At 55.5% G+C, this 26,805-nt stretch overlaps 1 protein-coding gene across 1 annotated transcript in view; it reads left to right on the forward strand.

The window, feature by feature from the left end:
• The first annotated feature begins 2,367 nt into the window (after window positions 1-2,367).
• The window catches only part of CPT1B (carnitine palmitoyltransferase 1B), a 55,317-nt gene continuing 30,879 nt past the window's right edge, over window positions 2,368-26,805 (forward strand). Inside the window, exons 1-13 of the mRNA XM_075063984.1 lie at window positions 2,368-2,523; window positions 3,323-3,462; window positions 3,908-4,079; window positions 4,282-4,383; window positions 14,784-14,921; window positions 15,893-15,970; window positions 16,188-16,295; window positions 16,401-16,485; window positions 17,580-17,775; window positions 18,283-18,468; window positions 19,325-19,430; window positions 25,762-25,819; window positions 26,521-26,560. Of these exons, the coding sequence (XP_074920085.1) occupies window positions 2,383-2,523; window positions 3,323-3,462; window positions 3,908-4,079; window positions 4,282-4,383; window positions 14,784-14,921; window positions 15,893-15,970; window positions 16,188-16,295; window positions 16,401-16,485; window positions 17,580-17,775; window positions 18,283-18,468; window positions 19,325-19,430; window positions 25,762-25,819; window positions 26,521-26,560 (1,550 nt within the window). The 5' untranslated portion in view covers window positions 2,368-2,382. The remainder of the gene's footprint in view (window positions 2,524-3,322; window positions 3,463-3,907; window positions 4,080-4,281; window positions 4,384-14,783; window positions 14,922-15,892; window positions 15,971-16,187; window positions 16,296-16,400; window positions 16,486-17,579; window positions 17,776-18,282; window positions 18,469-19,324; window positions 19,431-25,761; window positions 25,820-26,520; window positions 26,561-26,805) is intronic.

The following is a 26,805-nucleotide window of genomic DNA, read 5'->3' on the forward strand; positions in this document are numbered from 1 at the left end:
CCAAACCCTGAACCCCTCATCTCCAGCCCCACCCTGCAGCCTTCAGCTCTGCACCCCAACTCTCTGCCCAGCCCTGAGCCCCTCCCACACCTCGAACCCCTCATCCCCAGCTCCGCTGGGTTGCGGGCATCAACAATTTTCTTCAACTGGGAGAAAAGTTTGAAACAATTGACCTATGGCTATGAACTGGCCCCAGCCAGCCCCGAACGGCCCATCCGTAGTGCCCAAGAGAAAACCCAGCACGGCTCCTGCTTTGCCACTTGAACCCTTTGAATCTTCGCCCGCTGGGTATCAGTACCAAGTCCATGGGGCAGCATCACCCGGCTGGGTCATCTGAATGGTACAGACAGTCCCCACAGCTGTCACAGTCAGCCTAGGGGCGGGGGGCTGAGAGCTGGGGGGTGGCCCCTACAGGGGGACAGGGCTGAGACCTGGGGCTGAGGGTGGCCCCCTGGAGGGGGGACAGCAGGGCCTAGAGCGGGGCTGAGGGCCAATCCTCGGGGGGGGAGAGGGGGGCTGAGAGCTGGGGCTGGACAGTTGACCTGTGGGGCAGGAGGGCCTGGAGCTGAGGGCCAGACCCCTGTGGGGGCAACAAGGCCTGGGGTGGTGGGACAGTGAGGCTGAGAGTTGGGGCTGGGGGGTGGTGCTGAACCCCTGTAGGGGGCTGGGCCTGAGAGCTGGGGTTAGGGAGGGGCTTCATGGGAGGGGGCAGGGCCTAGAGCTGGAGGTCAGACCCTGTGGGGGCAACGGGCCCTGGGGTTGGGGGGGAGCAGTGGGGCTGAGAGCTGGGGCTGAGGGCTACCCTGTGGGAGGGGTGCCTGGGAGTGATTCCCTGTGGGAGGGCGGCAGGGCCTACAACTTGGGCTGGGGGGAGTCTCCTGGGGGGGCAGTGGGGTCAGGGTTCCCCTCTTTAGGAAGCCCTCTGTGGGGGCAGCCCCTGGAGGGGTTCGGTTCATGCTGGGGCCGAGGGGTCCTCTCGGGGGGGCGGGGGTGTGAAGCAGGCGGGAGCGGGTGGATTGACCTGGGAATGTCATTTACTTTCACTGGGACTGTCTGCATGGGGGATGGGAGAGCAGGGGGTGACTTTAGGTGAGGGACGGTACCTGAGCCTGTAACCTGAGCCAGGAGGGGGGTGGGGCGTCAACACCTTGGCCAGGTAAACTTGATAAAAGGCGAGGAGGAGCCAGGGGGAGGGGAGAGAGCCTGCTGGGGGTGGGGGTTTTGGTTTCAGTTTGGGGCTGGCTGGGAAGAGGCAGGGAACCCCAAGTCTGGGGTCTAAGATCCTTGCCCCCCAGAGGGACCTGGCTGGGGGGTCCTGCTTGGGACTGTGTTCCTGTCATCTAATAAACCTTCTGTGTTACTGGCTGGCTGAGAGACACGGTGAATCACAGGGTCCTGACTCGCCCACACTCCATGACATGGGGCAGGGGGCACCCTCTCTAGGTTGGGAGGTGGGGCAGGGGCAGGGGGTGCCCGCTCTGGGGCAGGAGGTGGTACTTGGGCAGGGGCAGGGGGTGCCCGCTCTGGGGCGGGAGGTGGGGCAGGGTCAGGGGCAGTTGGTGCCCGCTCTGGGGCGGGAGGTGGGACTTGGGCAGGGGCAGGGGGTGCCCGCTCTGGGGCAGGAGGTGGGGCTGGGGTGGGGCAGGGGGTGCCCTCTCTGGGGCAGGGCCTTTCTGGTCTCTTCCAGGAGCCGGCTAGGGCTGGGGGTTCTCTGGCAGTTGGGGCCGGGAGGGTGGAATCGATCCCCCAGGACGTCCGGTGCCAGGGTCAGGAGGCTGGTGCCCTGGGGCAGCCCCTAGCAGCCCGACCCCCTCGTGATGGGCGCTGGTCACACACACCAGGAGACGGCCCTGCCCCACGGAGCTCTCCACCCATTCCTGTCGCTCCAGGGGGTCAGGGCTGGAGCCGTCGCTGCCACGGGGGCAGGGATTTCTCAGCTGTGGGTCACCAGGCCGTGGAGAATGGGGCTCCGAGAGCAAGCTGGTCCCTGGGCAGGTCGCTGAGCCCCCAGCGCTGGGAGCCGAAGGGAGCTGGCCTGGGTCCCTTGGGCTCTGTTTCCGTCCCCCTGCGAGCCCACAAGTGCAGGGTCCGGAGGAGCGTGGTCATGGGGTCCCCTTCCCTCTGCGCCTTCCAGGGCTACCTCTGTCGGCATGGGCCTCGGGCTGGGGTCGAGCGTTCCCCGTGGGGCGGGGAGGTCCCATTTCCTGGGCAGGGGGTGCTGCTCAGGTGGGTTACGGGGGGCAGTGCTGCTTTGTGGGTCGCATGCAGGGGTGTCAGGAGGGGCAGATGCCGGGGAGAAGGGGGGGGAGTGCCCATGCTCAGTGGGGACCCTAATGCCTGCTCTCTGCCCCTCCCCCTGGCAGGCAGCGCGGGGCCCCCAAGATGGCAGAAGCTCATCAGGCCGTGGCCTTCCAGTTCACGGTGACCCCCGAGGGTGTCGATGTCCAGCTGAGCCGTGAGGCCCTCAAGCAGATCTACCTGTCTGGGGTCGCCTCGTGGAAGAAACGCTTTGCCCGCATCAAGGTGAGCTGAGCCCCAGAGGGTGGTGCTGCCAGGGGGCAAGGGGGGTGCAGTGTCTGTGTGGGTGCACTGCTGGGATGGGAGTGCCCAGGGGGTGGGGGGGGATGCAGTGCCAGGGGGTAGTGCCGGGGAGGCACTGGAGGGTGCAGTGCTGGGGTGGCAGTGCTAGGGGGTGCACTGCGGGGTGATGGATTGTCAGTGCAGGGTGGGTACTGGGGGGGTTGGTGCCGGTGTGGTGGGGCTGGAGGGTGCAGAACTGGGGGGACTATGGGAGCCACTGGGAGGGGAATTTGGTGCTGAGGGGTGTTGGGAGGGCCCTGGGAGTGTGTGGTGCCACAGGGTGGTGGGGCTGGAGGTGCAGTGATGGGAGGCCCTGAGGGGTTGTGGTGCTGGTATGTGGTGCTAGGGGGCACTGGGTGTCAGGGGGTGCGCTTCTGGGAGGTGCTCGGAGGACAGTGGGGGTGTGTGGTGTCATGACAAAGAGTGGGGCCAGGGGGCACTGAGGGATGCAGTTCTGGGGGGCACTGGGAGAGGAGTGCAGTGCCAGGGGGTGTTGGAAGGGCCCTGGGGTGGGGGGTTGCAGTGCCAAAGGTTGGGCTGGTGGGCACTGCTGGATGCAATGCCAGGGTGTGGCAGGATCACGCTGGGGCTGGCGAGTGGCAAGGGGCTGGGGTGTCTTGCAGCACCGGGGCACAGGGAGGGAGCAGGGAGGCACGCGGGGGGGGATCATGGGCTGTGCCACGGAGGCAGCTCCCTGGTGCCCCCTGTCCTGCATCGCCCTGACTCACGCTATCCCCCCCAGAACAGCATCCTGACCGGCGTGTACCCCGCCACCCCCTCCAGCTGGCTGGTGGTTGTCATGGCGACAGTGAGCTCCATGTACTGCCGCATTGACCTGTCCATGGGCCTGATCTGCCACATCAGGCGGTACCTGCCCAGCTGGTGAGTGTCAGCCGCCCCATCGGCAGGGCCAGCTGCCCCAGGCCTCCCTGCCCGCCTGGGGCCTCCCTTACCTGGCACCCATCACTGCAGCCTCTGGGCCTCCCAGTCTTTACTGTCTGTCTCCCCATGGGAAGCTGGGGCCCAGAGGTGAGGTGACTGCCCAGGTCACACAGGGACACTGCCAGAGCAGGGACTTGAACCCATGGCTTCCAAGTGCCAGGCCAACACTCAAACCATTGGCCCACACTTCCCTTGGCATCTGCTGGGATTTCCCACTGATTTCCCACTGGTACTGCTACTCCCTCCCCAGGTGCCCCCAGTGATTCCCAGAGCCCTGGTGCCCCCCGCATGCAAGGTCCACGCTGCTCCACGGTGCCTGGTAGAGGAGCCTGCCGGGTGGAGAAGGCTGCCCAGGCATTGAACTTCCTCTCCTCGTTCATTGCAGCCACTACCTGAGCTTCCAGCACCAGACCCTGCTGAGCGCCGTGCTCTTCTCCACAGGGGTCTGGTTCTCGGGGATCCTGCTCTGCCGGCAGTCCCTGAAGCTGCTGCTCTCCTACCATGGCTGGATGTTCGAGCCCCACGGCAAGATGAGCTGGAGCACCAGGGTCTGGGTGGTGAGTATGCCGGGGCAACCCGTTGCTGGGTATGCATGCAGCAGGGAGGTCGGCAGTTTATCTGTGAGATGGGAGGGTGGTTCATTTTTATGGAGGGGGTACAAGACTCTGGAGGGGGGGAGGTGGTATGTTAATAATGCACCAGGCAGAGTGTGGGGGCCCAGTCCCCCCCTTCACTGCAGCCCTCTCCTTTGCTTTTCAGGCTCTAGTGAAGATGATATCTGGCCGCAATCCCATGCTCTACAGCTTCCAGACCTCTCTGCCCAAGCTGCCAGTTCCCAGCGTGGAGGCCACAATCCGTAGGGTAAGAGGGGCACTATCTCACATAGTGACTCATCTCACCACTGTCCTGTGGCAGTGAGTTCCACAGGGAAACCATTTGCCTTTCCTTGTATCTGTTAAATCTCAGTGTCCCCAAGTGCCCCTTGTAGTTCTCTTATGGGACTGGCTGTACCACTCCTGCCTTTCTAAGAGCAGCACCTACTGGGACTGGATGGCAGATGATGTCCACTTTCCCAGCGGAATGGAAGGTAATCTGTAGTTTACTGTTCAGCCACTTAGTGGCATCGAGTGTAAAACATCCAGTTGAAATGACCTCTGCCATACCTGGCAGCTTATTAAAGGATCTTATGTGGAACACATCTGGTGTGTATAAGCCAGTTCGTAGCTGGTACAGAAGTACATGACATGGTGTCAGGAGTCAACTAAGAACAGAAACAGAAGGAACCAAGCAACAAAGGTTGCAGGATCGCATCAACATACCACCCTTCACTGCCCCAGAGAACTTCAGCTTTGACAAACCTTTCCAAAGGACAGAATGCAAGTAGTAGTTTGCAAGAGGTCAGACTGCAAACATACCCACAAAGAAGGTTTTCTGAACTTGGGCCAGTTTACCACAGAAATAACTTACACCCTGAATCCATAGCTTTTGATCAAAGGACCACCGACCAACAGCCTTCTCAGCTGCAGTGTGGCACCAGGATGGACCTAGTGAGAAAAGTGGAAGAACTCATGGAATATTTGGTGATATTGGACTTGTGAAAGGAGATCCCGTACAAATCACCTTAAGAGATGATGCTGAACCATACAGTGTATATTCACCTTGCAGGATTCCTATCCCCGTACTTCATACAGTGGAAACAGTTAAAGAGAATAGAGCGGATGGGCATAATTGAGAAAATCTCTGAGCCAATTGCATGGTGTGCCCCAACGGCACTGGTTATAAAGAAACATGGAAAAATATGAATCTGTGTGTATCTTAAAAGGCTTAATGAGAAGAGGAAGGTAAGAGAAAAATAAATCCTCTCACCCCTGGCTGACTTCCTCCCCAAAGTGAAAGGAACTACAGTATTCTGCAAGCTGGATGCCTCGAGCAGATTCTGGCAGATTGCTTTAACCAAAGAAAGTGCTAAACTGTCTGCATTTATCATACCCCTTGGGAGATTTTGGTTTTGTACATGACCTTTTGGGATCACTCGTGCACCAAAAATTTTCAAAGACCGATCGCAGAACTGTTAATGAACCAAGTGGAGCTGCTGGTTTCACGGATGATATTCTGATAGGTGAATCTTGGAAAACTTTCAAGGAAGCCCTGAGCCTGATCAGTCAACTTTGGGCTGAAGCAAAACAAGGAAAAGTGTTTTCCGCCCCACTCCCCAAATGGAGTGGATCAGTCCTAGCCCTAAGTAAGAGCAATTCAAGAACTGACTGCACCAAGTCACGTACCAGAACTGAGATGTATACGGGGGATGGTCAGTTACTTTGGTTGATATCTACAAGTCATTTAGACCTGCACTGAATGAGCTGTTAAAGTCCAACACTTCGTGGCTATGGGGTCAAATCAAGACATTGCCTTAAAGAAGTGAAGGAAATTATCTCAGCAGCTCCAGTTCTCGAATTCTGTGATCTGAGCAAACCCACAATGGGGTCAGTGTGACGCAAGAAGCTATGGTGTGGTGTGGTATTGGAACAACTGGGCCTGGAGTGGAAGCCAGCTGCATTGGCTCTGGCATGCTCACCGAAGCAGACAGTCGATCTGCACAGATTGGCAAGGAGGGCCAGGCAAGTGTGTGGGTATGTGAGCACTTTTGCAGATAGCTGTGTGGACTGGATTTGTTTACACTGATTGATAACAGACCATAAACTGCTTAAACCTGATCGGGGGAAAAGACCTGAGTCAAGCACCCGCTGAGGTGCCAGTGTCTATTGCTAAGGTTAATGCAATGTAACCCAATTGCTGGTTATGTTCCTGGGAACAATCTCCGAGTAGCAGACACTCTGTCGCGGAGCCAGGCATTGTGCCCAACTACCTGTGAGCTCGAAGAGGAGGTAAAGGCGTTGGAGGATGCTGTGGACATACGCAGACCAGTGTCAGGAAAGAGACAACTCCAGCTACAGAAACCAACCCCGATAGATGCACAACTTCAGGAAGTTCTTGTCACAGAGTGTGGGGGAGTCTGGGCCCTGCACCCCCCACTTCCTATGATTCACTGGGACTCTCAGCCAGCCAGTAACACAGAAGGCTTATTAGACGACAGGAACACAGTCCCAAGCAGGACCCCTCAGCCAGGTCCCTCTGAGGGGCAAGGAGCTTAGATCCCAGACTTGGGGTTCCCTGCACCTTCCCAGCCATCCCCAAACTGAAACCAAACCCCACCCCCAGCAGGCTCTCTCCCTTTGTCCAGCTTCCCAGGCAAAGGTGTTGCCTCGCCCCACCCCACTTCCTGACTCAGGTTACAGGCTCAGGTCCTGTCCCTCACCTAAAGTCACCTCCTGCTTTCCCCTCCCCCATGCAGACAGTCCCTACTGCGTCACAGTTCTAAATTACGCTGGGCAGCAATCTACAGGCACTAAGGAAGTGGCAAGAGGCTACTTTGCAGTGTGGGGACAATTGAGCAACTCAGTTGGACTCAAGATTCAGGTTAAGATTTCGTCATGGGTACTTGAGTAAAGGTCACAGGCAGGTCGTGGGGAATAAACAATAAATCACGGAAGCCCGAGCCCCGCTGCCCAGGACGGAGGCTGCAGAGGTCACCTCAAATCCCAGCTCATAGCCCTGCTCATGATTAAAGGCAATTGCGTTGTAATTCCACAGGAAATGAGAGGAGAAATCCTAAACCCCATCCATGAAAAGCATCATGGATTAACTGAATGCTGTGAATGAGCCAATCAGTCAGCATGATGGCTGGGCATCAGCGAGGATGTAAAGTATTTGCATGTGAACCTTGCAGAACTAACAGACCATCACAACACAAAGAAAATGAATAAAACTTCCCCTACCAGACAGAGCTGGAAAGAATGAGCTGCAGATTTATGGAACACCACGACCTTGTCATTGTGGACTATTTTTCCATGTGTTTATGTAACAGTGACAGACCTCAGTCATTGACACACAGGATTGAACTTGGGACCTCTGGAGCTTAGAGCATGAGCCTTTTCTGCATGAGCTAAAAGCCACCCAGCCTTTAGCTAAGGCTGTAGAGCAGCCTCATTAATCTCTCTCTCTCTCAAGTGGTCTCAATGCCACTAGATGGGCCAGACACCACTCCCAGGAGGTGTGTGGGTTAGTTAGAAATAACGTATTTGAAAGCCATGACATCTTGTCGTGTTATAGAGAAATGGATGTGCACTTTTGCTCACTTTGGCATTCCAGAACAAACAGTGACAAACAACGGACCACAATTCACTACAACAGAATTTAAATTCTTCCAAGCGAAATATGATTGTGATCATATTACTGGCAGCCCACATTACTCACAAGCGACTGGAGAGGCTATCATAAGCATCTTTCCCAAATCTGGACCTTAGCGTCCAGAAATCTGGGTGCCTGCATGAACCCCTCTAAGCTTAATTACCAGCTCAGATTTGATCTCAAGCCGAAATATTATTGTGATCCTTCTTACTGGCAGCCCACATCACTCACAAGCGACGGACGGGCTAATCATAAAAGCCATCAATACTTCCCCAAATCGCCGACCTTAGCGTCCAGAAATCTGATGTGCCTGCATAACCCCTCTAAGACTAATTTACCAGCTCAGATTTGGTGCAGTCTCGCTGCCGCCACCCACGTGATTTCCAAGACTTGGGCTCCCTCTTCTAGTCTCCCAAAACCTTCTCTGGGGACCGCAAACTCAGAAGCACCTAGTCTTACCCCACAAGGGAACTAACCCACTTCCCTTCCCCCTCTCTCTCCCACCCAGACTTTCCTCTCGGGCTAACCTGAGAGTATTGATGCAATTCTCGTTACATCACATATCCCAAGAAGCATGTCTCCTCTCTATTCCACAAAGAGGACAAACCCAAAGACAAGGCAAAAGAAAGATTCTATCTCTCTTCCCTCCCACAATTCCTGTTGGCTGCAGAGCTTCACCCTCCGTAGATCCTAAGCACCAAAGGACATTCCCTCCCCTTCGTTCCTTACCTACCCAGAGAGAAAAAACTCAAACAAGTCTTAAAAAGAAAACTTTATATAAAAAGAAAGAAAAAAAACACACATGAAACATATGATCTCGCATTAGTTGAAGCAATACACAGGGCTTTGCTTATAAGGACAAACACATGAATAACCAGCATATTCACCGAGAAAAGAGATACAACTTTTACACATCCCAGCAACTACACACGGGTAAATACAACAAAAAACAATAACTGCCCTATGGTTTTTTCTACCTTCTGTACTTGACAACTTGGAAACTTGAGGTTAGAACTTGAAGATAGAAGATAGAAAGATCCCTCTCATAGCTGAACGAGCCAGACAAGACACAGACTCCAAACATTCCGCCGGTCCCTGAGCTTTGAAAAATTGTTCCTGAGGTCCTTCTGGTCAGGTGTTTGGGGTCCCTTTTACAGGTGCAAAGAATCATTAACCCTTAGCTATGCTGTTTATGACAGAGGCTAAGAGAGCCGTAGAGAGAGTCCGAAATTTTCTTCAGCAAGGAAGATCCATTCCCTTGCTCCTCTTGAGCTACAGAATCATAAACCAATAAGCAGATACCGGCTATACGCCTAGCACCAGCTCCTGTGGGGAAGACAACCATGGTTCTTTTCCAAAGTATGGAAAAGGTTTCTGTCTCCAACATGCATGAATGGAAAGTGGAGTGGCAACAGAGATCGAATAGACGACTGTTAACAGAATGTGGCAGCGAGGTCTGGGCAAATGTGGATCAGCATCTACACATCATATAGCAGGTCAGCGATGTTCGTTCAGGAGCAGTACTTCGGGGCGAGCGGACAACGACTCCCAATAGCCAGTCCCTTGGGAATAACAGCGAGCAGACATTAGATTCCAGGGCAAGACAGCTCACATCGTCGTCTCCACCTCCTGGGTCTCAGTCTCTAGGAGCCATTCTCAGCATCCTCTGGCCCCTCCAAGGTGCGCTTTCACCACAGCGAGCCTGCCCGGCGGGGTCCGGAGGAAGCCACGGGCTCCTGCACCCCACTTTGCAGTAGACGTGACTCTCAGCCAGCCAGTAAATGACAGGAGGGTATTCCGATGACAAGGAACAGGGTCTAAAGACAGAGCTTGTACGCGAGAAGCGGGACTTCAGAGGCTCTTTGGTCAATTTACAGACCCCTAAAGAACAAAACGGAGGGGAACCTTTCACCCGGGTTGTTTATTTTCGGGGGCTTGTGCCAGCCCCCAGTTGCCTGCAGACCGAAACAACCCCCTCACAGTCCTCCTCTCTGCTCATGCTCCTTTCCCGGGCCAGAGGTTCACCTGACATCGCCTTTGTCTCCAAACCTTCAATGGACCTTATGCGAGATAGGGGGCCCAGGCCCTACAGTGCTGGACGACAGAGGGTCAGGACTTAGGTTACGCTGGCCGCTTTGCCTCTGCTATAGATACTTAAGAACTGCCATGGGGACACTGAGCACCAACACAGTATTTCAGAGAAAACATTTAAGAACATTCCACGTTAATGTCACACAGAACTTCCAGTCCAGAGCCTAGTGCCCATGTTTCATATCAAATGGATGGAAGACAGAGGAGAGGCCAACTCCAACTTGTGGTAACGAAAAAGAATTCAGAGACCCAGTATCATAGGTTGATTCGATTGAACAGCAGATGCTAGAGTTCAACAGAAACCATCGGACATCTACAATTCGGTTCCGACAGGAACAATGAACAGAGCAACCTCTGCGCATGCAGAACAAGAAGAGGACGACCTGCAAGAACTTAAAGCAGACCAAAGCCCACCTTCTTGTACCTAATGGACAGCCCCATGACCAAGTTGCTTTCACATTGCGATTCATGTAATTAGCAAACCAGGACGGCTTCAGACACAGAACTGGATTCATAACTGAACTTCAAAGCCAACATTATTGTCCATTGGGCAGGAATGGCGGGCATTTCAAGAAGGTAATTGATGAAAGACCAAATGGATAGAGCCGGCTGAGCCGCCAGTGGCGCGGTGTGTACCGAATACAGTAGAACCTGAGCGTCTGAAACACCGGATGGAGGCTTGCAACCCAGCCTTGACGCTGACCAGAGCTTATGATTCGTTCTTTCAAACAGTTTACAACTGAAACATTTTACTTGGCTGCGGCCTCTGAAATTTCCCTGTGCAGAAAGAGAAATGCTGCTCTGTAGCATCCTGTAACTGAATGAACAAGCCCAGATGCAGCTCTCTGCTAGGGCTGCCGTAGAGAGGGGGAATTTGCCCTGGGCCCCGCCAGCGGAGCCCGCATGAGAGTTCGTTCCGGGCCCCTGGAGCAAGGGATCTTCACTCACTCTGGGGGACCTGGAAAACTCTCTGTGGGCTCAGGCACCCAGAGCTTCTTCCATCCACAGTCGTCAGCGTGCGGTGGTCCTCCACCCCGGGCGGAAGGGAACGCCCCCCAGCATGTATTCCCTCCTCTCTGCTCAGCTCCTTTCCCGGGCCAGGAGGTCACCTGATCCCTTTGTCTCCAACACCTTCAATTGGCACCTTTGCAGAGAAGGGGCCCAGGCCATCAGTTGCTAGGAGACAGAGGGTCAGGCACTTAGGTACGCTGGCCCTTTGCTCTGCTAGATACTTAAGAACTGCCATGGGGACACTGAGGCACCAACACAGTATTCAGAGAAAACATTAAGAACATTCCCAGTTTGTCACACAGAACTTCCAGGTCCAGAGCCTAGTGCCCATGTTCATATCAAAATGGATGGAGACAGAGGAGGGCCAACTCCAACTGTGGTAACGAAAAAGAATTCAGAGCCCAGATCATAGGTGATCATGACCAGCAGTGTAGAGTTCAACAGAAACCATCGACATCTACAATTGGTTCCGCAGAACAATGAACAGAGCAACCTCTGCAGATGCAGAACAAGAAGAGGACGACTCAAGAACTCTAAGCAGACCAAAGCCCATCCTTGTACCTAATGGACAGCCCCATGACCAAGTTGTTTCACATTCGGATCATGTAATTAGCAAACCAGGACGCTTCAGACACAGACTGATCCATACTGAACTTCAAAGCCACTTATTGTCCATGGCAGGAATGGGGCATTTCAAGAGGGTAATGTGATGAAAGACAAAATGGTAGAGCCGGCTGAGCCGCCAGGTGGCGCGGTGTGTACAATACAGTAGAACCTGAGCGTTCTGAACACCCGGGGATGGAGGCTGCACCCAGCCTGACGCTGACCAGAGCCTTATGATTCGTCTTTCAAACAGTTACAACTGAACATTTACTTGCTGCGGCTCTGAAACTTCCCTGTGCAGAAGAGAAATGCTGCTTGTAGCCATCTTAACTGAAATGAAACAAGCCCAGATGCAGCTCTCTGCTGGGCTGCCTAGAGGAGGGGGAATTTGCCCTGGGCCCCGCAGGGACCCCCATGAGAGTTCTTCAGGGCCCCTGGAGCAGGGTCCTTCACTCACTCTGGGGGACCTGGAAAACTCTCGTGGGGCTCAGGCCCCCAGAGCTTCTTCCACTCCAAGTCTTCAGCGGTGCGGGGTCCTTCCACCCCGGGGCGGAAGGACCCCCCGCAGCTGTATTACTGCACAAGCAGGACCCGCAGCCAAAGTGCCAGGTCTTCGGCGGTAATTCAATGGCAGGGGGCCCCCGCCGCTGGTCTTCAGGGCACTTTGGCGGCGGGTCCTGGAGCGGAAGGACTCCCTGCCGCCGAATTACCACTGAAGTGGGGGACCCCTGGCGCCGAAGACCCCAGACCCCCTGAATCCTCTGGGTGGCCATGGCTCCCTGACCTCGTCACGTCTCCTCCTAACTCTCCCTGTGGTGTGTTAGTAGTTCACGTTTTACACAGCGCTGTCCTGTACCTGCTTTTCTCCCCTCTGCTGCTGCCCGATTGTGCACTTCCGGTTCCAAACGAGGTGTGCGCTTGACTGGCCAGTTTGTAACTCTGAGATGTGACTGTTATTTACACAAACCTCGGCCACACCTGGCCAAGCATTGAAGGGTGTTACGGGGTATGTAAGGCAACTCTGTGACCGGTCTCTAGCTGGTACAGGAACATGACACCCACAGGATCTCTGGCTCGTGGGCTCCCCACTGCAGGGCCTGTTTGAGGAGCTCTGTACTGGGAAGGAAACGGGCATGGAGGGGGGCTCCAGTAACAGGGCCGGTCCTGCCCTGTGGACGCAGTAAAGCAGCAGATGGAGTTGCTCTGACCCTGACGCTGCGGAAGAGCCTGAACGGACTGAAGTGTCTGTATCTAGAGCTGGGAGCAGGGAGACGGGCCAGGAGGACCAGGCGATAGCCAGCGTAACGCAGCGCTGGGAGGCTGGGAGGCTGCAGCTCGTAGCCAGGCTGGCGGGCTACAGGGGAGGGGCAGCAAAGGAGTGACCGCTCCAGGGAGCTGCAGTTGGACAGCGCAGGATCCTCAGTGTTAGGGATCAGGGAAAGCAGCTCGGCACAGACATGCCCGCTGCAGCCTCCAGGCCAGGAGCAGAGTGAGTCAGACCCCCTGGCCTGGCCATGGAGACCCCTGGATGACACTCTGGGCTGGGTGGCTGTCTATAGGGGAACAAATGCAGCCCAGTGGGCACCCCCAGGAGCTCTGTCCTGCAGCGTGGGCACACTGGGTGCAGCGTGGGAACCCCACCAGGGCCCAACGGCTGGGCAGGCAGCAGGGCTGGTCCTGCTGCAGGCCCAGAGCATTGCTGGGAATGTTCAGCAAAGGAAGACTCTGGAGGGGCTGGCTCTGGGCGTGGCAATGGGAGAAGCCAACCCAGCCTTGAGTGGCTACAGAACTTGTGGGGTGGGGACCCAGAGAGGGAGCGGCTCTGTCAGGGGGATTCCAGGGGGTGGAAAGGGGAGAAATGGGGGAATCAATGTAGGAAATGCAAAGCCAAGTTTCAAGCAGTGGGTCCTGGCAGGGAGCTGGGGGACTGTTTCCCAGGAGAAGGGCTTGAGAACCAGGGCAGGGGGCATTGCTTCCTGACGGGTGGAGCTGGCTGGGAACTGTCCCCAAGGCAAGGACTGGGACACTTAGAACTGCTGCTGCTTGGAGCGGGGCTGGCGAGGTGGCAGCTCGGAGCCTGTGACAATGCGGTTCTGGCGGGACCCAACTGAGAGTGCCAATTCAGGTTCAATTGCTCAAACAGGGCAGTTACAGCCGCAGGCTGGGGTTTCTCCACCTCTAAGGTAAACCAAACCAGCCAGACAAAAAGGACTTCACTTTTACCCCACTGGCTAACCGCAAGTCACACAAGCAATTTCCTTAGACACTCCAGTCTTCCAGTATCACCACCAGTCCCACACGTCCTGGGGATGAATGGTTATGAAAACCAACACCCTAATAAAAAAAAAAGGTTCTCTCGATCCCAAAGAATCAAGCCCCAGACCCAGGTCAATACACACATCAGATCTTACCCACAAATCACGCTGGTGCCAATCCTTTAGAATCTAAAATCTAAAGGTTTATTCATAAAGGGAAAAAGGTAGAGATGAGAGCTAGAATTGGTTAAATAGAATCAATTACATACAGTAATGGCAAAGTTCTTAGTTCAGGCTTGTAGCAGTGATGGAGTAAACTGCAGGTTCAAATCAAGTCTCTGGAGAACATCCCCCGCTGGGATGGGTCATTCAGTCCCTTGTGTAGAGCTTCAGCTTGTAGCAAAGTCCTTCCAGAGGTAAGAAGCAGGATTGAAGACAAAATGGAGATGAGGCCTTCGCCTTATATAGGCTCTTCCAGGTGTAAGAACACTTCTTTGTTCTTACTGTGGAAAATTACAGCAAAATGGAGTCTGCAGTCACATGGGCAAGTTCCTGCACAACCCTGCTGAGTTACAAGGCATATCGGCCTCCTTTCAATGGGTCAGTTGTGTGGCTGATGGTCCTTAAGGGCCATCAAGCAGGCTAGGCAGAGCTAACACATACTTGTCTGGGATTTTTCCTAGAATTACAGCACCAATTTGAAATACAGACAGTATACAGCCAATACTTATAACTTCAACTACAAAATGATACAGACATACAGACAGCATAATCATAACCAGCAACCCATAACCTGGTCTTAGACACCTTATATGACCCCTTTTACACAAGATCTGGTGCCACTACAGAACCTTGGTTGCAAACCATGTTCTATATGGTTCCAGTTTATATCAATAACGTCACAGACCCACACAGCAGGAATCCTCTCTTTGCTCTGAAAGGAAGAATGCACCCGCTCTGAGCCCTGTCCAGGATGGCGCAGTGGGACCCAGGTGGGGGGCTCAGGCTTCCCCCTGCAGGGAGCCCGGGCTCAGGCTGGCCGTGTCTCTGCAGTACCTGGAGTCCGTGCACCCGCTGCTGAAGGATGAGAAGTACCGCAAGATGGAAGTCCTGGCCCAAGCCTTCCAGCAGCACACAGCTCCCAGGCTGCAGAAGTACCTGGTCCTCAAATCTTGGTGGGCAACCAACTATGTGAGTTCCCCTGCCCCTGTGCCACCGAGTGCCCAGAGCCAGCAGCCCTCCCACTCCACTCTGCTCCAGTTCCTGCCTCTCCTGCCTTCCCCTGGGTCCCTCCCCAACTACCCCAAAGCCAGGGCGTGGAGGCCAGTGGGCTGTAGGCTCTGGGGGTCTGCGGTGCCCAGACTGGCAGGAGGCGGGAGCTGGGTGGTGGGAACTTGTGGCGAGCCTACCTGCTGGCAGGGGCTGGCTCCGCATGGGGGACAGCTGCCCTGGGCTTGCCCTGGCAGTACCCCCCACATCCTGCTAGCCCCAGGGCAGGAGTGGGGCTCTCAGGCCTGTGACAGGAGCTACAGCCCATCTGCCTGACATGTTCACGTGGCTCCGTCTGCCTTGGCTCTGCCTGTGGGCACCAGACCTGGCTGCGAGGATTCACTGTCCCCCTGGCCCTGCCATCAGCAGCAGCTGCTCCAGCATCAGTGCAGAGGGAAGCGAGGATGGTTAGGCACCCTCCAGCCACCCTGCTTGACTGGGAGGGGGCCGGTGGGGAGCCGTGGAGCAGACAAGGAGGTCGGAGGCTGGGGAAGGGCTAGCACAGGCTCAAAAGTGACCTGGTCCTACCAGAGTCCATGGGAGCCCGCAGGCCCCTCCCAGGTCTAACCGGGATGGCAGCATGCCCAGTCTGCCAGGGGGTGGGGGGGTGGGGGCAGCAAGACTCAAGTCCTTGTGAATCAGGGACCCCTGGCCTGCTCCCCTCTCAGGAGCTTGGGGGCAGCGGGAGGCAATGCAAGGACACAACCCCGCGTGTTGTTCCCAGCCCCTCCTGCAGGAGGCACTCCCAGCCCAGCTGTCCCAGGAAGGGAGGTGGGCACCTGGGACCAGCTGCTGGGACATGCCCCAGAGGAGGCAGAGGCAGCGGCACGGAGGAGTCGGGCAGGCCCCTGCCAGGCCTGGCCTCTCCCGCTCGTGATGCTCTCCCTTTGCAGGTGAGCGACTGGTGGGAGGAGTACGTCTACCTGCGCGGACGAGGCCCTATCATGGTCAACAGCAACTACTACATCATGGTGAGGACGCAGGGCTGGCAAGGGGGGGCTGCAACCCGTCCTCTCCAAAGGGCCCCCAGTGGAGCGGCCAGAGAGACTGACCCCTTCCCCAGAGGGGCCCAGTGTGTGGGGGGTCACCCCTGCTGCTGGGCTGGGGGTTGCACCCCCAGAGCCTGAGCAGTGGGGCTGGGGCTCGGCTTGTGGCCGGCTGTGACCCTCCCCCCTCCCCATTGCCCAGGATTTCCTGTACGTGACACCCAGCCCCCTGCAGGCAGCCCGGGCCGGCAACATCGTGCACTCCATCCTGCTCTATCGGCGCAAGCTGGACCGCGAGGAGATCCCCCCAGTGAGTGTCTGTTCGCCACATGGGGCAGGGCTGGGGGGGGGTGCTGAGGCTGTGGGAGGGGCAGGCAGAGACTGTCTGTGAGTCCTCTCTGTGCTGTGCTGCTAGGTGATGGCGCTCGGCATAGTGCCAATGTGTTCCTTCCAGATGGAGAGAATGTTCAACACCACCCGCATCCCCGGGATGGAGTCAGGTATGTGGCACGGAGCGAGGGGGGAGCAGGAACCCGGAGCCGCTGCTCCCTCTCCCCAGAACCAGGACCCAGGGCCCGTTTGCCCTGGGCACAGCAGCTCTGTTTCCCCAGGGGCAGCGCCTGGAGCCCGTCCCCCCACAGCACTGTGGCTCCGTTCCCCCAGGGCAGCGCCCGGAGCCCATTCCCCCATGGCACTGTGGCTCCGTTCCCCCAGGGGCAGTGCCTGGAGCCCGTTCCCCCATGGCGCTGTGTGTCTGTTCCCCCAGGGCAGTGTCCGGAGCCCATTCCCCCACAGCACTGTGGCTCCGTACCCCCAGGGCAGTGTCCGGAGCCCGTTCCCCCATGGCACTGTGGCTCCATTCCCCCAGGACAGTGCCCGGAGCCCATTCGCCCATGGCACTGTGGCTCCATTCCCCCAGGACAGTGCCCGGAGCCCGTTCCCCTATGGCACTGTGGCTCCGTTCCCCCAGGGGCAGCGCCTGGAGCCCATTCGCCCATGGCACTGTGGCTCTGTTCCCCCAGGGCAGTGCCCGGAGCCCGTTCCCCCACGGCACTGTGTCTCCGTTCCCCCAGGGGCAGTGCCTGGAGCTCGTTCCCCCACAGCACTGTGTCTCCGTTCCCCCAGGGGCAGCGCCTGGAGCTCGTTCCCCCACGGCACTGTGGCTCCGTTCCCACAGGGGCAGCATCTGGAGCCCATTCCCCCGGGCATCGCAGCTCTATTTGCCCCAGGGCAGTGCCAGGAGCCTGTCCCCCCGCTGCCTGGCGGCTCTGTTCCCCCTGGGTTGGTGCCCGGAGCCCATCCCCCTGCGGCCTGGTAGCTCCGTTCCCCCAGGGCAGTGCCCGGAGCCCGTCCCCCAGCTGCTCAGTGGCTCTGTTCCCTCAGGACAGCGCCTGGAGCCCGTCCCGCCATGGCTTTGCCCCACAGCTGGGCTCTTTCCCAGCACTCCTAGGTGCAGGGCCCCATGGGCCCTTGGTTAGCTCCGAGGGCTGCTGTGCAGGCCCAGGCTGGATCCTGGCGGCCTGGTGCCCGGACAGCCCAGGCTGCAGCGAGCAGTGGAGAAGGTGACTGTGGCCGGTGCGTCTCCTGCCCGCAGACACCCTGCAGCACCTGTTGGACAGCAAGCACCTGGCCGTCTACCACAAGGGCCGCTTCTACAAGCTGTGGCTGTACCAGGGCGGGAAGCTGCTGAAGCCGCGAGACCTGGAGCTGCAATTCCAGAGGATCCTGGACGACCCGTCGCCCCCGCAGCCTGGGGAAGAGAAGCTGGCAGCACTCACTGCTGGAGAAAGGTGGGTACCCAAGGAGGCCATGCCAGGGGCTGGCTAATGGGGCACTGCCAGCCTTGGGGACCCAACCCTGGGGAGCTGGGAGCCCCTGGCCCAGCGAGCTGGCGATGGGCATCACCAGCTGGGAGACCACCCAAGAGCAGGCAGGGGAGGGGGACTTGGCCTGGCCCGGGGTGGGATTGGGGCGAGGGGGACTAGCCCTGGCCTGTGGGGTTGGGGGTGGGGGATGGGGACTGGGCCTGACCAGTGATGGGATTTGGGGGAGGGGGACTGGGCCTGGCCGGTGGTGGGATGGGGGCGAAGGGGACTGGGCCTGGCCCGTGATGGGATGCGGGGGAGGGGGACTGGGCCTGGCCGGTGGTGGCATGGGGGGGAGAGGGACTGGGCCTGGCCCGTGGTGGGATGGGAGATTGCCCAGGGGACGCATCAGGATCCTGGCATAGGTCTGCCCCAGCCCCTTGCTCAGCCTCAGTAATGTGTTTCCCCCACTCCTCCTCCCCATCTGGCCAGGGTCCCGTGGGCCAAAGCCCGGGCCAGGTTCTTCAGCCAAGGGAAGAACAAGGTGTCTCTGGATGCCATCGAGCGGGCTGCCTTCTTCCTGGCACTGGACGAGGAGGCGCACGGGTACAAGCGGGGCAGGGAGGATAGCATGGACAGCTACGCCAAGTCCCTGCTGCATGGGCGCTGCTACGACAGGTAGGGGACAGAGCCGCCGCCCCACACCTCCACCCTGGCACTGGCCTCCCCAGCTTTGACTCTGGCCTCTTCCTATCACAGCATCCCTCCCCATTCCCTCGCACGCCCATGCCAGCTGTGGGTCTCGTGCCATGTCCCCTGCCCCCTTGTGCTCCCCCTGTGCCAACCACATGTGTCTCTAGCCATGTCCCCCACCCCCTTGCGTTCCCCTGTGCCAACTGCAGGTCTCATGCCATCCCCCGCCTCCTTGTGCTCCCCTGGTGCCAGCCATGTCCCCTGCCCCCTTGTGCTCCCCCCGTGCCAGCCACGGGTCTCACACTGTGTCCCTTGCCCCCTTGTGCCTCCCCCATGCCAACCGCGGGTCTCATGCCATCCCCCACCTCCTTGTGCTCCCCTCGTGCCAGCCTCATGTGTCTCCCATCATGTTCCCCACCTCCTTGTGCTCCCCCTGTGCCAACCACAGGTCTCACACCATGTCCCCCACCTCCTTGTACTCCCCCCTGTGCCAACCGTGTGTCTCCTGCCGTGTCCCCCACCCCCTTGTGCTCCCTGCTCTGAACTTCCCTGATGTCAGCCACAGACATCTCAAGCAGTGTCCCCCTCCCCCTTGTGACTGCCCATGCCAGCCATGTGCACCTTACATCCAGCCCTCCACCTCCTCACCGCCCCCTTCCCGTTGTGTGCCACTCATGCCATGTCCTCAGTGCCCTCGCGGCCACCAGGACCAGCCGTGTGTGTACGACAGTGTGCCCCTCCTCCCATACCAGTTATGTGCGTCTCACGCTGTGCCCCTGCCCCTGGCACCCTCCCCGTCTCAGTGCCTGCCAAGTACGTCTCATGCTGTGCTCTTCCCCAGGTGGTTCGACAAATCCTTCACCCTGGTTGTGTATAAGAACGGCAAAGTGGGCACCAACGCAGAACACACATGGGCCGACGCACCCATCATGGGGCATCTCTGGGAGGTAATGTGGGTGAGGGGGCCATCCATGGCATGCCTGGGGCAGGGGCCAAGATCCCACCCTCAGTGCAGGGAGGATAGTGTCAGGAGATGCTGTTTCAGGGTGTTCCTCTGCAGGCTGGTCTGAGCCCTGGTGGTGCGAGGGTGATGCTGGGGGTGGGTAGGGTGGGCACAGGGACAGGAGGGGCTGTGGGTCCCAGCTGTGGGGGGTATCGCAGGGATGTGGGCACAGGGACAGGAGGGGCTGTGGGTTCCCCGTCCAGCCAAGGGGGGGTTGTCGGGGGGATGTGGGCACAGGGACAGGAGGGGCAATGGGCTGCCAGCCTGGAGGGGTATTGGGAGGACATGGGCACAGGGACAGGAGGGGCTGTGGGTTCCCAGCCCGGTGGGGGTGTCGGGGGGACGGGGGCACAGGGACAGGAGGGGCTGTGGGTTCTCAGCCCGGGGACGGGGTATCGGGGGGACAGGGTGTCACGGAGTCTGGGGGTTCCAGCCCTTCTCCCCTCTGCTTGGACCCCACAGTGACTTTTATCCAGCCAGTAAAACAGAAGGTTTATTGGACAACAGGAACACAGGTTACAGCAGAGCTTGCAGGCACAGTCAGGACTCCTCCATCCAGTCCTTCTGGGGGTTCAGGGTGCTTGGATCCCCGCTAGGATACCCTGAATTCCGCCCCACGGCCCCAAACCTAAAACTGACCTGCCCCTCCTCCCGCTGGCCCAATCCTTTGTTCCCTTCTCCTCTGCCCAGCAGCTCCCCCCTCCCCCCTGCCGGGCTCAGGTTACAGCCTGACCACCTGTCCCTGATCTACAGACATCCCCTGCTTTCCCGTTCCCCACACAAACAGTCCCTACTCCATCACACAGGGGCACAGGGACAAGAGGGGCTGTGGGTTCCCAGCCCGGGGGGGGGAGTGTTGGGGGATGTGGGCACAAGGACAGAAGGGGCTATTGATTCCCGATCCAGAGGGGTGTCGGGGGGACATGGGCACAGGGACAGGAGGGGTTGTGCGTTTGTGAGGGTGCTGCCTGTGGGAGCCAGCTGAGGTCAGTTAATTAGGGTGAACTGCAAACAAAATGCGATAAACAAACCCCAAATGCTGGTGATTATTTTGATACTTAGATTTACCAACCAGCACAAAACAGCTTCTACAGCACCTCACTGGTTACTCAGAAGTCCAAACAACGCAGTTCCCTTAAAGTGCCCAGCCTCAGGCCTCCGTCCAGACTCACGTCAGATATGATGATGATTCCTGAAAATCTGATCTCATCATATAAAAGAAAAGGTTCTTCCAATCCCAAAGGATCAGCCACATACCCAGGTCCAAGTATAACTTAGATCTTACCCAAAGTACACGCTATAGTCAATTCTTATTAATGAAAATAAAATTTATTAGAAAAGAAAAGAGAGAGACTATTGGTTAAAAGATCAATATACAGACAGACTTGAATTCAATTCTTGAGGTTCAGATACACAGCAGAGGTGATCTTGTAGTTGTCAAAAGTCCTTTTAGAAATAGTCCAGAGGTTACAGTTCAACGTCCACATTCAGAGTGACTCCAGTCAGTGACTGGGGATCTCAATCCTTGTGGCTTAAGGTTTCCCCCTCTTGAAACCCAAAGCAGATCTGAGATGAAGCAGGATCGTGGCCCAGGGTTCTTATACATTTCCAGTAGCCTTTCAGCCTGAGAAAACAATAGGCTTAACTCTCCTTCTCTCAAACATGCTGGCAATTAGCACAGAGTAATTTATCCATTAAACCGTTCAGATCCAGGTTACCACAACCTTCACAGAGACACATAGACAATAACACTATTTCACTCAAGTATCTTCCTAAATGTTAATATTCCTTTTTTGATCTTTGAATCAGAGCTATAGCGATAGACAAGACTTGTCTGATTATATCACAAGACCTGAGCAAAATCTACCCTTGAGATCTCTAACAATGCAGATTTACATTTCAAAGCTCTATTTATTTACATATCTTCCTAACCAGTCCTTAAGGTTCCCCCATGGGTCAGGTCAGTCTGAGTTAATTAGGTCTTTCTGGCACTGTCACCTTCCAATGAAATATTATATTACACTCATAACGTCACAGGTTCCTGGCCCAGGGGGGTGTCGGGGCATGTGGGCACAGGGAAAGGAGGGGCTGTGGGTTCCCGGCCCAGGGTGGTGTCAGGGGACGTGGGCACAGGGACAGGAGAGGCTGTCGGTTCCCGGCCCGGGGGGAGTATCGCATGGATGTGGGCACACGGACAGGAGAGGCTGTGGTTCCCGGCTGGGGAGTATCACGTGGATGTGGGCACAGGGACAGGAGGGGCTGTGGGTTCCCGGCTGGGGGGGTATACGCGGGGATGTGAGCACAGGGACAGGAGAGGCTGTGGGTTCCCGGCCTGGGGAGTATCACGTGGATGTGGGCACAGGGACCGGAGGGCTGTGGGTTCCCGGCCTGGGGGAGTATCACGTGGATGTGGGCACAGGGACAGGAGGGGCTGTGGGTTCTGGCCGGGCGGGTTGGTCGGGGATTGTAGGGACAGGAGGGGCTGTGGGTTCCCTGGCCAGGGTGATGTCAGGGGACTGTGGGCACAGGACAGGAGGGCTGTGAGTTCTGGCCGGGGGGGTTATCGCGGGGATGTGGGCCGCAGGGACTGGAGGCAGTGTGGGTTCCTGCCCCGGGGCTGTTATCGCGGGATGTGACAGAGGGAACAGGAGGGGCTGTGGGTTCCCGGCGGGGGGGTATCGATGGATGTGGACACAGGGACTGGAGGGCTGTGGTTCCCGCCCAAGGTGGTGGTTGGGGATGGGCACAGGGGCTGTGGGTTCCTGGCCGCGGGGAGTATCGCATGGGTGTGGCACACGGACAGGAGAGGCTGTGGGTTCCCGCCCGGGGGGTATCGCATGAATGTGGGCAACAGGGACAGAGGGGCTGTGGGTTCCCGGCCCAGGGGTGTTGGGGGATGCACAGGGATGGGGCTGGGTTCCGGCCCGGGGGGGGTATCATGGGGCTGTGGGCACAGGACAGGAGGGCTGTTGGGTTCCGGTCCGGGGTGTGTGTGACGTTATTGATATAAACTGGGACCATATAGAACATGGTTGCAACCAGGTTCTGTAGTGGCACCAAATCCTATGTAAAGGGGGTCATATAAGGTGTCTAAGACCAGGTTACTGGTTATATTATGCTGTCTGTATGTCTGTATCATTTTGTAGTTGAAGTTATGAATATTGGCTGTGTACTGTCTGTATTTTAATTGGTGCTGCAGTCTGGGTGACACCCCAGACAAGCTGGTGTCAGCTCTGCTTAGCCTGCTTGATGGCCCATTAAGGACCATCACTACACAATGACCCATCGAGAAGGCGGATACGCCCTGTGACTCACTGGAGTGAGCGAAACTGGCCCATGTGACTGCAAACTCCATTTTGCTGTAACTTTCCACAGTAGGAACAAAGGAGTGTTCTTACACCTGGAAAAGTCTATATAAGGCGAAGGGCTGATCTCCATTTGGTCTTCATCCTGCTTCTTACCTTGGAGGACTTTGCTACATCTGAAGCTCTGCCAAAGGACTGAACCCATCCCAGCGGGGATGTTCTCCAGAGACTATTGAAACCTGCAGTTTATTCCATCCTGCTACAAGCCTGAACTAAGGACTTTGCCATTACTGTATGTAATTGATTCAGTTTAACCAATTCTAGCTCTCATCTCTATTTTTTTCTTTATGAATAAACCTTAGATTTTAGATTCTAAAGGATGGCAACAGCGTGATTTGTGGGTAAGATCTGATGTTAATAGATCGCCCTGAATCGTCGGGACGCTATGCGCCTGCGACCACCCTGTAACGAACATTACTTAGGGGCCTGTGGGTGGGCCGTCGCTATGCGCGACTCATGAGACGTTTAATGGTCTCGGACACTATCCGGTGGTCAGGACATTTACACAGAACACATCACCGGCCACCGCCAATACCAGGAGTGAGCCGATGTGGCTCACGCCGCCACCGCGGGTGAGGGGGAAACCCTTACAACCCCCTACTAAACTACATCCCCTGAGTCCTGAACCCACCGATCTGGATTCCACCTTGTAGGGTCACCCCTGTCCCCATTACCCGGCCTGCTTGCTCTAATCATGACTATGTGTAACCCATTAGATGAGCGATGTACCCTCACTGCTCCCCTACTATACTTTGACCCACCCACCGTACACCCCGCATTGGGACATTACAGACTGTATGTACTATATGCCAACCCATAACCAAATACCCACCGTCCCCATACTCTGTATGTTGCCCCGATGACTAATGACTGACATGCCAAACTCTGTGTATCATCTTATTTAAATATTCTCTAATAAACGTATTGAATTGACCTGGGTCTGGGGCTTGGTCCTTTGGGATCGGGAGAACCTTTTTCTTTTACTGGGTGTTGGTTTCATAACCATTCATCCCAGGACTGTGTAGGACTGGTGGTGTACTGGGGAACCGGAGTGTCTAAGGAAATTGCTTGTGTTACTTGCGGTTACCAGTGGGGTGAAACCAAAGTCATTTTTGTCTGGCTGGTTTGGTTCGCCTTAAGAGGTGGAAAACCCCAGCCTTGGCTGTGACTGCCCTGTTTGAGCAATTGGTCCTGATTTGGCACTCTCAGTTGGGTCCCGCCAGAACCACATCGTCACAGTGGCATAGTCGTGCTAGGATCCACAGAACCAGGTCAATTAAGCTTTGGGTCAGAACCCCACGCTATCCAAATTTGAAATTTTGTATTGAAAGTTTGTTTGGTTAAAGATCAGTGACCATGAGCCAGAAAGCGTCAGGAAATGCAATGAAACTGCAAGCCCTGATGGACAGACTGCAGTTTGAACATGAGCAAAAACTGGCAGAAATTCGAATGAGAGAGAAGCAAGCCTGGGCCCAGCTGGAGAAAGAGGCTGCTGAAAGAAAAAAGGAGGCTGAGGAGAGAGAAGAAAAAGCTCGTCTGGAGCTGCTGGCTGCGGAGGAGAAAACTCGACAGATGCAACAAGAAGCTGCTAGACTTTGGCTCCAAGTCAAAGAAGCAAGGAAAAGACAGCAGAAATTTTATCCTCTTGACTATCCAATTTATAACTATGTTGATATGTGGTATTACTCTGGGCAGCTTTCTGTGTCTAACCAGTTTTGCTATGGCCAGGGAGAGGTGGATTCTATCCTGGTGGGTAATAGCTGTTTTTCTGTTCAAGAAAGCAGTGTGTCTGTGAATGAAGTTTCTGAATGTCTGTCTAATGTCTGTCTGTCTAATGTCTGTCTAATGTCTCTAAATCTGGAGTTAGATCAAGAGCAAAAAGATCTCATTGGGGAGGAAAATGTTTCTCAGGAGCAGATTCAAGTAAATGATCAGGTGGAAGCCCTAACTGAGAAAAGAAAGGGTAAATTTGTGATGAGTAATGAATTGGTGGCTAATACAGCTTGTAAAAGTGAACCTGAAAAGGGTAACTGTAATTTGCTGAAAGTAGCTCAGGATAGTGAAAAGAGCAGCACTTATCTGTGGGAAGTGGCAATGTGCCTGGTAAGAAAAGTTTGGATGAGCCTTGGCAGCCTTGTGAGCTGATGGCTTTATCTAGTCAGCAGTTTGGGGAGACAGGGATAGTGGAAAATGAGTGTCCCTATCCCTTACCTGTTACCTGTGTGGAGAAATGTGACAGTGAAGGAAATGTGCCTGTGTCTGTCAGGGGTATTAACTTGCCTATGAAGAAAGTTACCTCAGTCTCCAAGCAGTTGTCTGTGAACAGCCCTGTGTGCTGGGACAAGGGAAAGGAAATCCCAAGCTGTGTGTCTGGTGAAGGAGAATGTGTCTCCGTCTCTTCTGTGTCTGTGGAGCAGACAGAAGGTGCCTTTCAGCCTGTGATGGTTGAGGGTGATGCAGTTGTCTCAGAGTTGGTTCTGAATACAGCTAAAGCCCAGGGAGGGAATGGTCCTAAGTTTGTGTCTGCTGGGGAGAATGGCACTGTGACTGGGTTGCATCCAGTTAGTGTCATAGCAAAATCCCAGAGACCAGACAATTCTGGTGCTTATAGTTTGCCAGTTGCTAATGTGTGGGTGGTTGGAAAACGGTGTAGCCGCTCTGTCTAATCAGGGTGATACCCTAGCCAGGGCACAAGGAGAGCAAAAAGGTGATTTAATTGTGTTACCTACTGACAGTTTGACAACTTGTAGCAAGAAGAAAAAGATTCCTAAACCTGTTCCTGGCCAAGGGAAGGAGAATGCTTCTAACCTGTTATCTAGAAAGTGTATAAGTTTGCCTGAAAGGGAATTGTGTAAAAATCTGCCTAGTGGGCCAAAGGTGATTCTAAATGTAAGTGAGACCCAGAAAGAGTTTGTGGTGGCTCAGGAAAGTGTTCCTTTAGAGCAAGCCCTAGGTGAAGAGGGTAAGGGCAGAATTTCTGAGAGGGGTGAATTGCTGCTTAGAAAAACTCCTGGAAAAAGAAATCCTCAGGGTAATCTGTGCAAGCAGTTTGCTGCAACTAAAGGGTGTGAAAATGATTTGATCAAGGAAGTCTCAGTTCCTAACAGCCAGAAATTTTCTATTGTGAATGGATCCACTGACTTTCCTTTTGAAAGATCCAGTGGGGGTTGCTTTAAGAAGGTCTCAGATAAAGTAGAAGCTGTTAAAAAACTTAAGCAGCCCTGCAATCAAGTGGCTGTGTGTGGCCAGCTTGTTGAAAAAACAATGTTGTTGGAACAGAAATGTCTCCATGCAAATTCTGTGAGTGAGCAGTCTGTGCTTCAGAATCTAAGAACAGATTTGGTTGCTGGTGTTTCAGAGCTAAAAGGTTTTATGGCTGAAAGCTCGAGGATGCAGGGAAGAGCAAGCAAACTCTCACCCTCAAACCCTTTGGATTTGTGTGGTATCTCTGTAAAACAGAGTCCAACACTGAAATTGGTAGCAGCTAAGAAGTTAAAAGCTAGCGTCTGTGTTGATGCAAATTGCCTGACTGGCAAGGAGAAGAAAGACTTGCTAATAGCTGTTAGCAAAGAGAGCCCACCCCCTCAGCCAGTGAATTTGGTTAAGCAAAAGGAATCAGGGTTTAATCTTGCAGGACAAGGAGAAAGGAGAAAACTCAATTTTCCAAAGGGAAGCCAAATGTTAACCCTAAAATGCCCAAACTCCAGTGGTATTAATCCAAAGATGTTGCCTGACAAACATAATTGTAGATGGACACTTGCAATGAATTTGTTGTTACTGCTAATGGTGATTTTTATAACTAATGTGTTGCTGTTACCAAGAATTGTAAGAATGTACAATGTGCCCAGTCCTTTGGAAAGTCCCTTGAATGTGTTGAAAGCAGCACATGAGAACACACTTTATGTTAAAGGCCTGGTGGGCTATGCTAATGTTTCACAGTTAATGCCTGTAAAC

Source organism: Chelonoidis abingdonii, chromosome 1, assembly GCF_003597395.2.
Source record: "Chelonoidis abingdonii isolate Lonesome George chromosome 1, CheloAbing_2.0, whole genome shotgun sequence".
Taxonomy (NCBI): domain Eukaryota; kingdom Metazoa; phylum Chordata; order Testudines; family Testudinidae; genus Chelonoidis; species Chelonoidis abingdonii.